The 14,272-nt window shown below is 36.7% G+C and overlaps 1 protein-coding gene across 7 annotated transcripts in view; it reads right to left on the bottom strand.

The window, feature by feature from the left end:
- Fktn (fukutin) overlaps positions 1–14,272 on the bottom strand; it is a 62,842-nt gene that overhangs the window by 38,033 nt on the left and 10,537 nt on the right. For all 7 annotated transcript variants that reach the window (XM_090330382.1, XM_090330383.1, XM_090330379.1 and 4 more), the window contains exons 7-9: positions 10,302–10,431; positions 6,944–7,077; positions 5,183–5,310 (exon numbers count right to left, since the gene is read on the bottom strand). In XM_090330382.1, the coding sequence (XP_090186508.1) occupies positions 5,183–5,310; positions 6,944–7,077; positions 10,302–10,431 (392 nt within the window). The remainder of the gene's footprint in view (positions 1–5,182; positions 5,311–6,943; positions 7,078–10,301; positions 10,432–14,272) is intronic.

Raw genomic sequence — 14,272 nt, 5'->3', positions numbered from 1 at the left:
CTTTCTCCAGTTCTAGTAGGAACGAATGTTACATTGGGCCTTAAGAGTTTTCTTAAACTTCCCTTCAGGCTCAGGGCTCCCTTGTTCATACCAAGTGTGGTATTACATCCTTTCATTACTCCCTCCAATTAACTACTGTTTAGGTAAGGTTCTTATGCATCCAAATCTAGGGTGCTAAAAGAGTGGTTGTTGTGAGGGTAACCACTAACTGTACATTACAATATCCCTTAATATGGCTTCAGATTTCTAATATATTTGCTACCCAAAGCCTTAAGAGGGATTCTATCAATTGTTAGATCAAATCCAAAATTCTGTAGCTTAACACTAAGACTTTCTATCAATTAATAGGTTAATCAATACTACTCAATATACATTCTCTGTAACTTATGAAACTCCTTTCTTACAGCTAGTTCTATCTATTTTAATAACAATACCCTCCAACATCAATTCAAATTGTATTGAATCTACCCTTACTTCAGCACTTTTTTAATTCTCTATTTTTTTTTTTTTTTGCCAGTCCTGGGGCTTGAGCACGGTCCTTGGACTTTTTCAAGGCTAGAGCTCTACCACTTGAGCCTCAGCAACTTCCAGCTTTTTCTATGTATGTGGTACCCAGGTCTTCATGCATGTTAGGCAAGCACTCTACCACTAGGCCATGCTCCCAGCCCCCATTTTTTAAATTCTTTTATCTATGTTTCTGCAGTTATATGTAGAGAATGCTTCTATTCTTTGTAACATCTAGTGCACTTTAATTCACTATTAAGTGATCTTTTTCTGAATTGCTTCGTACCAATGAACCTTCCTGACTTTTCAGCACTACATGCCTAATTTAGAAAGAACAGGTAAGAATCTATTATATTCCAATGAGTAAACCAGATGATTTCATATGATTTCCAGTTAATATGCTGTGAGGAATGTAGTGCTATTTGCATTTTATGGAGAAGAATTTTGAAGCTCAGATGATAAGGTAACACAAAAAGCAGAATGCAGCAGTATGGCAATTCTTCTAAACATAGAGCTCCCCTAAGACCCAGCAATCCCACTCCTGGGCATTTACCCAAATATCCAGAAACAAGGACATACTAAAGCTACTAGCACAATAATGCTCACTGCAACATTATTTACCATAGCTAAGATATGGAACCAACTCAGATGCCCCTCTGTAGATGACTACACAATGGAATTAGATGCTGCCATCAGAAAGAATGGCATTGCCCCATTCATAAGGAAATGGAAAGACTTAGAAAAAAAATCATATTAAGTGAAGTAGGGCAGACCCAAAGGAACATACATAGGCTTTATGGTTTCCCTCATTTGTAATAATTAATACATATGTAGGCTTCTCCTAGCAGAGGATCACAATAGCTCAAATGCTATGTACATACGGTCATATAGAATGAAACTAAGTGAAATGAACTCTAGATATGGAAACAAGAGGTTTATCTTTATGATTGTTGTTCTTAATGTACTAGGTGAACTTATTTCTTTTCTTTTTTTCTCCTGTGGTTTATCTCATGATGTTACTGTATCTGATGTTATTACCTGCTAACAACGGGGAGGGGAGGGAAAGTGGGACAAAAACGTGAGAAGAAGTATTAATGTTTAAGAAATAATATACTCACTACCTGATGAATATAACTGTAACTCCTCTATACATTATACCAACAATAAAATACAAAAAAAAAAAGAGCAGAATGCACATCTGAAGCCAGGGTTTGCTCATTACTGAGTTTAATCTCACCAAACCATACCTGTACCACATTCTGATATAGAAGTTTACATATAGTATCTAGCAACTATTTGAAATGTGATACTAAAAACACTATGCTGTCTTACAGTTGAATTTTGAAATGGAAACTAGAAAGCAGGGGAGGGGGCTTGATAGTACTAGACGCCAATGTATGTTTGGAATAGTTGATAGAAAGGTAATAATAATAGCCAGGCGCTGGTGGCTCATGCCTGTAATCTGGGTCACTCAGGAGGCTTAGATCATGGTTTGAAGCCAGTCCAGGTAAGAAAATCCATGAGACTCTAATAAACTACTCAGAAAAAGCCAGAACTGGTGTTGTGACTCAAGTGGTACAGTGCTAGCCTTGAGCACAGAGAAGCTTAGGGACAGAGCCCAGGCTCTGAGTTCAAGCCCAAGGAGCCGCAAAAAAATTTAAAAAATAAATAAGAGAAAAAAGAATGACTAAATATCAATTTATTCTGGTCATTGATTCATTCAATGGATATTTATCAAGAATGAGGTTTAGTTCAGGGCATATAATAAATGTGATATATGATTGCTTATTTATCTGAATGATATATGGCTATTAAATTTCTATATATGATAAAATGGTCATATGCAGCCAACTTGATCTTGCTGTTCCTATTAAACTATTATTATATCATCATTTAGTGGGAATCCTGAGTAAAGTTTAGAAAGAAGAAACACTTTTCTCTTTCTTCCTGAGTTCCTTTCACCACTTTAAAAACACTGGTAAGCATTCTATATTCTAAATGTTTTCTAAACACACAATACAAATGAATTAAAAAAAAACAGTATTATAAAGATAAAACCTTTACACTAGTTCTAAAGGTTTGGTTTTCTCCTTCCCCTTAGGAACAGCAGTGGTAAAAAATACTGTGTTTCCTTAAAGTAAATAGTGCTGAAAAGAATGAAAATGGCATATGGCTGAGGAAATCTTCCAAAGTAACGATTCTGCACAGCTAGTTCTTTCCTCTGCCTTTTAAGGTCACACTAACATGGTAGAAATCTGGGACTCACACCATCTGTCCAGGCAGTTTAACACTGCTCATTTCTCTTGTTAAGTAGTCAGAACACTTCACACTTCCCAAACACTGCTACTATAAAGAGCAGTAGAAGCAGAATGAAAAACGCTTTCTCTATTCAGCAATGTCATGGTTGGAAATGAACAGTTCTTTTGGTTTGTACCATGGAGATCATGAGCGAAAAGAAATAGTCATTCATTAGAAGGAAAATTAAGAATAAAAAAAGCTAGTATTACTTCTGGAAATCTGGTGTCATAAAGCAAAACAATAAAATTTAAAGAACAAGCTCTGAGATCAGTGTCTCTTTGGGGATATGTTATGACTTTGAGAAAAAGGTATGGACTATTCTTAAGCCTCCAGAATAAATTTGATTTTATGCAAAAACTTTACCTTTAGGTATTTAGGGATCCTACTAGGATAGGTCAATTAACTAGCAAGAAACCAGTACAAATGTGTAATTTCTCTCCTGTGCTTACAAAATAATCTCATTTATGTTCGACAGCTCAAATTTATGCCACTGGCCCCATGACTACAATAAAAATGGCCACAATGACAGTAATCACATATTTGTATACATGCTAATAATATTAAATAACATAAGGGCCAGGAGTTTGGCCCAGTCTAGCATGCACAAAGACCTGGGTTTTATTCATTCCTCAGGGCCACATATATAGGAAAAGCTGGATGTGGTGCTGTGGCAGCTTAAGTAGTGGAGCTCTAGCCTTGAGAAAGCCCAAGAACAGTACTCAGGCCCTAAGTTCGTGCGCTGGTAAAAAAAAAAAATAATAATAAATAACAAAAGAATGCTAAGTGCTTTACATTTCAGATATATTAGGGAGCTGCACCAAATCGTGATTAAGAACTCCAGAGACAGATTGCCATCTGATTCTTTCACTTACATTATGTGTGATATTGCACAAAGAAGGTTTATTTTTTCTTTTCAAAGTACTGGGGTTTCGGGCCAGGAGTTTGGCCTAGTGGTAAAGTGCTTGCCTAGCATGCACGAAGATCCGGGTTCGATTCCTCGGTACCACATACATAGAAAAAAGCCAGAAATGGTGCTGAGGCTCAAGTGGTAGAGGTCTAGCCTTGAGAAAATCCAAGGACAGTGCTCAGGCCCTGAGCCCAAGCCCAGGACTGGCAAATAAATAAATAAATAAATAAATAAATAAATAAATAAATAAATAAATCAAAGTACTGGGGTTTGAACTCTGGGTGCAGTACCTATCAGTCATAACTTGGGTACCCCAAATAGTTAGTTCTTAGTATCCCATACAATACCTTCAAGTCAGATACTAATGGCTCATGCCAGTAATCCTAGCTATTCAGGAGGCTTGAGATCTGGAGGACTGTAGTTGAAGCTGCCTGGCAGAAAAATCTGCAAGATATCATCTCCAAAATAACCAGCCAAGAGCCAAGTCATAGGCATGGCTCAAGTGGTAGAGTGCTATCCAAGTAAGCAATCTAGATGAACAAGCAGAAGGCCTGAGTTCATTGGTTTAAAAAAAAAATCTGCTTTCTAAGGTTGTTCTAGTGATGTAAAACATTCATAATAATACCTAAATTGAATATACGAGGCAATTAATATTCAGAAAAGTAAAGGCCACACATCAGTTAGGGTAGAGATGAAGTTTCCTAGGTCTGTCTAACTCTAAAGCTCACATTCTTTGGGTTTCCATTCTCATTCTCTCTCTTGGAATTGAAGATGGGTCAAGTGCATCACACAGGACATTATACTTGTGATCTCTCTCATCTTTTCCTCTATAAGTATGCTAAACTCTTAGATAATATCAACCTAACATATCACATTTTATCAATCCTGAGACATTTGTGTGAGTCATGTGACTTATAACTGACCAAGCAGCTTTTCTTTCTTAGTAGCACAGAAAAAAATGGTGCATCTTATAATAAACACGGCCATTTTTGTTAAAGTCCATGTGTTCTTTAAGGATTAGCTTTTCATGTACGTTAATGGCACTTCCTAAAGCTTGCCCAGCACTCATGGACTCAGGTCCTGTTTAATTCCTGTTTCTTCATTTAAACCTGGCTTCACCTTGACTTATCCCCTTACCATCTTTTCCCCATTCTCCTATGATTATCAAACTCCTGTGACTACAACAGATTCATTTTCTGGGTTAGGTTCTGGGTTTGATTTTGTGTCCTTTGCCTTGATATTTTCTTTCTGATGACTCAAGAGTTTTTATCATAATAACAAACCTATTGATACTCCCTCCTTATAGACTCTCCCCATAAGCAGTTCTTACTTCACAGGCAAACTACACTCTAGCAAGCTGAGAAAGTGTTATGAGCTTTGACACATAACTTTTCCCCTTTCAGATGCTTCCTTATTTCTACCTTGGAAATTGTGTCTATAATATCTTTTAATAAGTACTTATCTGATACTTACTTAAATTTTTTTCCTGTTTTAGCCTGAGTGCCTCCATTCCACATATGGTCAATCTCTTCATAGAAGAAAAAAATGTCAAGTTTTACATCATCTTTCCCCTGGAAGGATAGTTCCAAGCTGTCCTCTACCTAGAAGAAAGGAAACTTCAGAGAGTCAAATAATGAACATATCTTTTAAAACTTTTTAAAAAGTCAGAAAAACATTCTAATGTTTTACATATGTTGAATATTAATTCTAAGATTTATGCTTTTTCAAGTACCACTGAACATGGGGTTCACCTGTAGAAAGCCACAACCAATTTTACTTTTATCTATTTTTCTATATTTTTTGCCAGTCCCAGGGCTTGAACTCAGGGCCTCAGCACTGTCCTTGGCTTTCTCAAGGCTAGAGGTCTACCACTTGAGCCACAGCACCACTTCCAGTATGTGGTACCAAGGAACTGAATCTGGATCTTTGTGCAGGCTAGGCAAGCACTCTATAACTAGGCCAAACTCCTGGCCCCCCAATTTTTCTTAAATGCATATAAAATAATTTATCTTTGAGCTCCAAGTATTTTCTTGATGTGAGGCCCTTATCTAATATGCAGCTGGTAAAAATTTCCCATTCTGTGGGTTTCCTTATCAGTTATGTCCTTTGCATGTAGAAAATCTTCAGTTTGATTTTATATCCTACTCATCCAGTCTTTCTTTCATTTGTTGTGGTTCTAGATCTTTACTTAGGAAGTTTTGACTCAAGCCTAAGAGCACTAGCATTTCCCCCACCTCTTCCCATAATATTTTTATGATATCTGGCCTTACATTGAGGTATTTAATCCATTTTGAATAGATTTTGGTGCAGAGTTGTATATAAGGATCTAGTGTCTGTTTTCTCCATGTGGATAGCCAATTTTGCCAGTACCATTTGTTGAAGAGGTTGTCTTTCTGCCAACCTGTGTTTTCGGCTGCCATATTGAATATTAAGTGGCTATAGGCCTGTGGGTTCATTTATGGATCTTTGTTCTGTTCCACTGGTTCTCAGGTCTATTCTTGGCCAGCACCAATCTGTTTTTATTACTATATGAATTTGTAATAGAGTTTGAAGTTTGGTATTGATATTCTTCCAACATTATTCTTCCTGCTAAAGATTGCTTTTGCTATTCAGGGTCTTTTATTATTCCACATGAAATTTTCAAATATTTTTTCCAAATGAATTTTTGCTTTCACTATTTCACTGAAGAATGTATTGAGATTTTGATGGGTATTGCTTTGGGCAGTATTGCCATTTTCATGGTGTTAATTCTTCCAATATAAGAACATGAAAGGTTTTTCCTTTTCCTTAAATCTGCTTCAATTTCTTTTTTCAGATTTTTGAAATTTTCACAGTAGAGATAACTCACATCTTTGGTTAAATAAATTCATAGATTTTATTACAAAAGAAGTTGCTTTCCTGATTTCAGTCTTGCTCTTCTCATTGGTGGCATACAGAAAAGCTACTGATTTTTATGGGTTGATTTTATACCCTGCTATTGGGCCAAAGTTTTGGATCAGCTCAGGTAAACTGGGGAAGAATGATCCAGGATCATGTCATCTGCAAAGAAGGATAGTTTTACTTCTTTCCTTCTTTGGATCCCCTTAAAAATGCCCATAATCCCTACTGCTGGGATTACAGGCATGTACCATCATGTCTTTCTTGTAGCATTCTTAATTATATCTGAGATCAGTAATATAAACTTTACAATGGAGATACATGAATCATAAAATTAAGCTGATTCTTGTTACTGACCTTCCCAAACTTGTGTTTGAGTGCAAGTCCTGCATCCTGAAATGCTAAAACAATGTCAGATTTGTAATCTTGTATAAAAACACCTATGTCGACATCTTTGCTATACGGAATAATACTGCACTGTCGATACCATCCTAAAAAAAAGACATAAAAATTAAAAGTTAAAATTTATTTAAAAAATCATAATGGATGATCTTTTAAATAAGATTTTATTTCACAGAATTAGATCTAGGGTGTATCACCAAAATCATTTTATAAATTTAAACAGCAAACTAAATGTCCTCATTATGGCAGTCACATCATCAAGAAATTTCTGTCTGATCTATCTATCTACCTGATTTTTTTTTTTTTTTTGTACCAGTCCTGCGGGTTTGAACTCAGGGTACTAACCTTGAGCTTTTTTGCTTATCCCAAGGGCTCTGGAGCTAAAGTAGAGCTACAATTCTATTTACAGCTTTTTTGGTGCTTAACTGAAAAGTCTCTCAGACTTTACTGCCCACACTGGCTTCAAACCCAATTCTCAGATCTAAGTCTCCCAAGCAGTTAGGATTACAGGCATGAACCACCAGCATCCAGTGATTTTTTTTGTTTCTTTACTGGTCTGAGCATTCTGCTCTTTTAAAACTTTAATGGTATATTTTAATTTTTTAACAAATTATTTGCTTTAATAGTAATGTTAACTGGGTCATCCATTAAAAATTGCTATTCAAATATTTAATCATTAATATTTAATGATAAGCTCTTAAATGTGCTAAAATATTTAATTATGTAACTTAATCAATATATCTTTCCTGAATCAATAATTGGTAGAACTTAACAGCTCTAAACAGATCATATCTTTTTTCTTTTTGCCAGTTGTGGGGCTTGAACTTAGGGCTTGAGCACTGTCCTTGACTTTTTCCTCAAGGCTAGAGCTCTATCCTTGAGCCACAGCACCACTTCTATGTACGTGGTGCCGAGGAATCGAACCTGGGTCTTTGTGCATGCTAGGCAAGCAGTCTACCACTAGGCCAAACTCCCAGCCCCTAAACATATCATATCTTACAGATTATATAAAAAAAATTTTTTGAGTTGGATACCAGTGGCTCACACCTACCTTCTCAGAAGGTACTAGTAAGAATTATTTTAAAAGTGGAAGGGGGGAAAATAAGATAAGGAGAGGAGGTGGGGGGAGGGAAATGGGGACAAAAACATGAGAAAGGGTAGCCATGCTTGTGAAGTAATGCACCTTTTATCTGGCAAACATAATGTAACCCTTCTATCAATTACAATTAAAAAATACAATTAGATAGTATGTTATAAAATTCAACAACTGGGTAACAGTGCCTATTATGTAAGTAAAAACAACTCTCCCCGCCCCCCCAAAAAAGTAAATTTGCATCTGTAATTATCCCAATAGGCACTGCTATAAGGAACTGTTACTTAGAATTCTAAAATAATTATAAACAATTAAAAGTAGAAGACTCTAAAACATCTAATATAGTAACATTTAATAACTCCCTATGGGGCTGGGAGTTTGGCCTAGTGGTTAAAGTGCTTGCCTAGCATGCACGAAGACCCGGGTTCGATTCCTCAGTACCACATACATAGAAAAAAGCCAGAAGTGGTGCTGAGACTCAAGTGGTAGAACTTTAGCCTTGAGAAAGTCCAAGGACAGTGCTCAGGCCCTGAGCCCAAGCCCAGGACTGGCAAAAGAAAAAACAAACAAACAAACAAAAACAAACAAACAACAATAAAACAAAACTCCCTATGTTCATAAGTGTATTTAAACCATGGAGGGGGGAGAAATTCAAAACAATTCATGAAAATTATTTAAAGTTTTGTTTCTTTTCTTTCTTTATTTTTTTTTTTTTTTTTTTTTTTAATTTTTTGGTAAGTCATGGGGCTTGAACTTTGGTCCTGGGTGCTGTCCCTGGGCTCTTCAGCTCAAGGCTACCACTCTACCACTTGAACCACAGCGCTACTTCTGGTTTTCTGGTAATTAATTAGAGATAAGCATCTCCTGGACTTTCATGCCCGGGCTGGCTTTGAACTGTGATCCTCAGATCTCAGCCTCAAGTAGCTAGGATTATAGTCTGAGCCACCAGCACCTAGTGAAAATTATTGAGTATTTCTGATGATAGGCTATAAACAACCTTAACTCTAAAACAGTTAAATCTTAAAGCAAATATTACACAGTTGTGAGAGATGAATTCCTTTTGGGGCTAGCTAGAGTGAAGTTTATCAAAGCATATTTTAGAGTAGTACGTCGGAGGAAACTGTGTGCTTTTGGAAGCTAGAATTCTTGTCCCACAAAGGGTCACAAGCATCCGTGAAGAATCTTACTCAGTTTTCCTCAATTTCAGAATAAAAATGAAAACAGAAGCAACATGACAAGGAAGTAATATTTGTATGAAACATTATACTTGGCAAGGCTTACCTCTTAATTGTAGTCCAGCAAAGAGTTATTCTAAATTACTCCAGGCCTACTCCAGATATACTACTGCTGCAGTAGCATAACTACAGGTCCCAGTTTATGCCTGTTGTACCAACACAGCTGCTTAGAGCATTGTCTTTCAGTCTCACTAATATTCTGAACTGAACAACAAATTATTGGCTGTAACCCTTTATAAAATTTGAGGGCTGGGAGTTTGGCCTAGTAGTAGAGTGCTTGCCTAACATGCACAAAGACCTGGGGTGGATTCCTCGGTACCACATACATTAAAAACAGCCAAAAGTGGTGCTGTGGCTCGAGTGGTAGAGCTCTACCCTTGAGAAAGCCCAAGGACAGTGCTCAGGTCCTGAGTTTAAGCCATAGGAATGGCAAAAAAAAAAAGATGGAAATAATAAAATGCTAATTTAATGCTATCTAAGAACTAGTTGCTGTTCTGTTTTATACACATTATTAATAGTTTTTGGTAATCACTAACACTGCCTTCCTAAGATTCCACTTTCTATTTATGCAGTGCATTTCTTTCAAGAAACCAATACAATCTTGCTTCATTTATGAATGTTTATTTTATATATAGACATTACAATTCTAATACCATTCATGTTTTGTTACTTCAAGAATTCATTATTGCTGGGCACAGTGGCTCACACCTGTAATCCTAGCTACTCAGAAAGCTGAGATCTGAGGATCAAGGTTCAAAGCCAACCTGGTCACAAAAGGACCTCGACTCTCACCTCCAATTAGCCTCTAGAAAACGAGAAGTGGGGCTTGGTTCAAGGGTAGGGCAGTAGCCTTGAGATGAAGAGCTCAGGGACAATGCCCAGACCAAGTTCAAGCCCCATGACCCACAAAAAATAAATAAATCATTCATTCATAAAGCTAAAAAGGATGAAATGATAAACAAATGTAAAGCAGAGAGAATCTTACCTAGACAAGTTCCACTGCTCAGCCAAAATGGAACTCCCAATTTCTTTAAAGTTTTGGCTGCTAGCTGAAGTAACTCCTTTGCACTCTTTCGAAAGGACATGGCCTCCACCGTGTTATCATCAAGGTACTGCTGCAGATTTAATAAACAGTCAGCTATTATAGCAATTTCTTAAGTACTAGACATATTCGTGTGACATCTTAACTACATGGAAAAAACCCACAATGACATGTATTTTTTTTTCTACTAAAAATCTTTATAGAGGCCTGGAGTAATTTAGAATAACTCTTTGCTGGACTACAATTAAGAGTTAAGCCTTGCCAAGTATAATGTTTCATACAAATATTACTTCCTTGTCATGTTACTTCTGTTTTCATTTTTATTCTGAAATTGAGGAAAACTGAGTAAGATTCTTCATGGATGCTTTATGTCCCTTTGTGGGACAAGAATTCTAGCTTCCAAAAGCACACAATTTCCTCCAACGTACTACTCTAAAATAAGGAAACTAAGGCTCAAAATTTTTCCAAGGTTTTGGAGTGAATAGGGGAAAGACAAGAAGAATGTAGATGCTTAGAGAGTCCTAGGCCAAGTGTCTACATGTTTCCATAATTTCTTCCGATTTTTCAATAGAATTCAATGGACTATAGCTCATTTATTTTGTGTAAATTTTTTTTTCTGAAACAAAAATTCAGAAAAACTGTATTTTATTCTGGTTCTGAACTTCTTGGTTGCCTGAGAAAAAATTAAAGTCTGTCTTATACGCAGATTACACACAGCTCTGACCAAGTGCAGACAAAAATAAATAAATTTAAACAAGAAATTTCAAAAACAAAAATTTAAATTTCTCCATGTGTATTACCTAGCTAGTACTCAACTCTGTGTACTGGAACACTTCCTCAATGGTAGGGTCCTGAAAACCAGTACCAAAGGAATACTGTAAATGCAAATAGAAAGTCAGAAGACAGCTCTTTTCTTCCATCTTAAGTATGGAATAATTTGAAGATCAAAATAATGAAAATAGTAGACTACAACCCATCAGATAAAGCAGGAACCATGAATTTCCTAAAGTCTGATGAGAAAAGTACTTATATAGTTATAAATTCACATCTAATACTTAGGCAATTTATGTGCAGGGTTTGTATGCAGGGCCTCACACTTGCTTGGTTTGCTTGGTTGGCTGGTTTTCTGTCACTTGAGCCACACCTTGAGCAATGCTGAAGGTTTTATTTCATTCTTTCTTTTTTGTTGTTGTTTTTTCTTTGCCAGTCCTGGGCTTGAGCTCAGGGCCTGAGCACTGTCCTTGGACTTTCTCAAAGCTAGAGCTCTACCACTTAAGCCTCAGCACCACTTCCGGCTTTTTTCTATGTATGTGGTATCAAGGAATCGAACCTGGGTCTTCGTGCATGCTAGGCAAGCACTCTACCACTAGGCCAAACTCCCAGCTCCTTATTTCATTATTTCTTCAGCTCATTATTTCAAGATACTTTATTTTCAAACCAGGTCCCAACACTACGCTTCTGGCCCTTGTTGCCATTGTACAAGTTACAAATGCTTGCCCAGCAGCGAGGGGCACTCTTTATAACATGTTGGAAAAGCAAATAAAAATCCATAGAAAACAAATATGCAAATGGTTTCCATAGGTGCATTTCCTTGTATTAATGTACTACCATGTATTAATTTCCTATGAATTATAAGTTCATTGCCTAGCTTTTGTATTAAGACATTAAAGAGAATGTTCTTGATTTTAGAAAATACTGAATTATTTGAGGCTATGAGATATCCAGCTGACTCCCAGGTGGTTCAGGGGGAAAAAATGCATTTGTATTATACTTAAGACCTTTAAGTCTGCTTTTTTTTTTTTTTTTAATTGCTAGGTGGTAATTCCAGCTCTCAGGAAGCTGCAGCAAGGGCATCATGATTTTATCATGTTTATGAGTTCACTGCCTTACACTAGAGATTGTATTTAAAACATTTTGGCGCCATCAAGTGTTCAAATACATATATGTTCAGCTTAATTTGAAATCAAACCCCTTCTGACTTTTTAAAAATTTTTTGTTCCAATCTTGGGGCTTGAACTCAGGGCCTATGCACTGTCCATTTCCAGATTTTGAGTGATTAATTAGGAATCTCATGGAATTTCTGCCTGGGCTGGCTTCAAACTAACCCTCAGATCTCAGCTTCCTGAGTAGTAGTTAGGATTACAAATATGAGCCACTGGTGCCTGGCCTTCCTAGCATTTTTGATCAAATGGTTCTAACATATGAAATGATAAAGAATTAGACATTAAGAGAATAAGGATAGAAAAGCATTATCAACTGCATTACTCACTTGATGCTAGTAATACCAATACACTAGAGGGAGAGAAGAACTAGGAATCCCAAACCTGGCTCACTGCCAGGGAAGGAAAAAAAGAACAAGACGGATGACTACAGGATTTCACACGATCATGTCATGAATCTAAACCTCCGGACAGCAATACAGTCTTGTTATTTCTGGTGCTTTTTTCACCCAAACTATGAGACTATAAATGAACTAGTATGCTGAGCATGTTTCAAGCATGTTTTTTACTCAAACACTGATTGAGTGCTTGTCCTTAACATGAATATATTCTCAAGTGGTGATATTGATCAAGATGCATTCTGTTCATAAACTGACCTGCTGTTCGTATAACTACTCAAAGATAATAAAAAATGTAATTTAAATATATATGTTCAGGGCCAGGAGTTTGGCCTAGTGGTAGAGTGCTTGCCTAGCATGCACGAAGACCCGGGTTCGATTCCTCGGTACCCCACATACATAGCAAAAAAGCCAGAAATGGTGCTGAGGCTCAAGTGGTAGAGCTCTAGCCTTGAGAAAGTCCAAGGACAGTGCTCAGGCCCTGAGCTCAAGCCCAGGACTGGCAAAAAAAAAAATATATATATATATATATATATATATATATATGTTCACATGACTCTTCCATATTTTGCAGCATTTTATATTAATAATTCTTTTCACAATAAGAACAACAAATGAATTTGGGAATATACTTGTTGAAAAGCTCCAACCTTGCTAGGCTAGAAGTTGTTTGATCATCATGGATGCCTTATTCTCCATGGTAAATTTGGGTAAATACCCAAATTTATGGATTTGTGATTTGTACCAGCTAGTATGACAGATATGGTGTAACTGAGGTAACATAAAATATATCTATCATCCACAATTCACCATAATTGCAATGACATAGGTGGCAACCAGAGCAGATCCTTTTAGGCAGTAAGAATGGGGGTTAATTTAAGCACCAAACTCCTGTTCTTTCTGCTACTGTGTGGCAAGGAAATGGCAGGCAGAACTTGCCTTTTACCGTAAGCCCACCCACACATGCTGACTTTCAGCTTCTCGTCTATGTTGCTCAGCAGATTTTACGGTCCTCCAGTTACAAATTTAAAGGAGTAAGGCCATGCAGGCGCACTTGGGCTAGGTCTTGGTTGTCAGTAAAATACGAGTCTTGGCACTTGGTGTAAATAATAAAGCTGGTACTTAATTTTCAAATTCCATTCCTATCCTCATGTATGAAGCTTTTGTGGCAGAGGACCACAGATAATAAAGAGCAACTGCAAATATTAGAGTATCAAAACCCCACTGTCTATTTGTTTTCACTGTATCTGTTTTCTTGTCATTTAAAGTTAAATTATCATGCCCTTCAAAATCATCGTCATATGGTCAGAAGCCTAGAAAAGGCATTCCAATAAATGTTTATTGAGTTGAAAAGCACTTGGTCTTTGAATGACATTACTCTTCAAACACTTTCACAAACACAAAAATTCATATTCAGTACCAAACCTTTCAGAAATTTTTTCTAAATGTTTCCAAAATCTACATCGCTCATCTTCTACACTGACTTCATTCTGTTTGGATTGCTTTAAAAACAGAATTCACTTTCTTTTATAAAGATTACAAGCTATCATAGCTGAAGGCAGAGACAACTGCTTAC

The sequence above is a fragment of the Megascapheus bottae genome, chromosome 3 (assembly GCF_031878675.1).
Source record: "Megascapheus bottae isolate mThoBot1 chromosome 3, mThoBot2.hap1, whole genome shotgun sequence".
NCBI lineage: Eukaryota > Metazoa > Chordata > Mammalia > Rodentia > Geomyidae > Megascapheus > Megascapheus bottae.
Note: the sequence above shows the minus strand (reverse complement) of the source record. Positions and strands in the feature narration are given on the sequence as shown.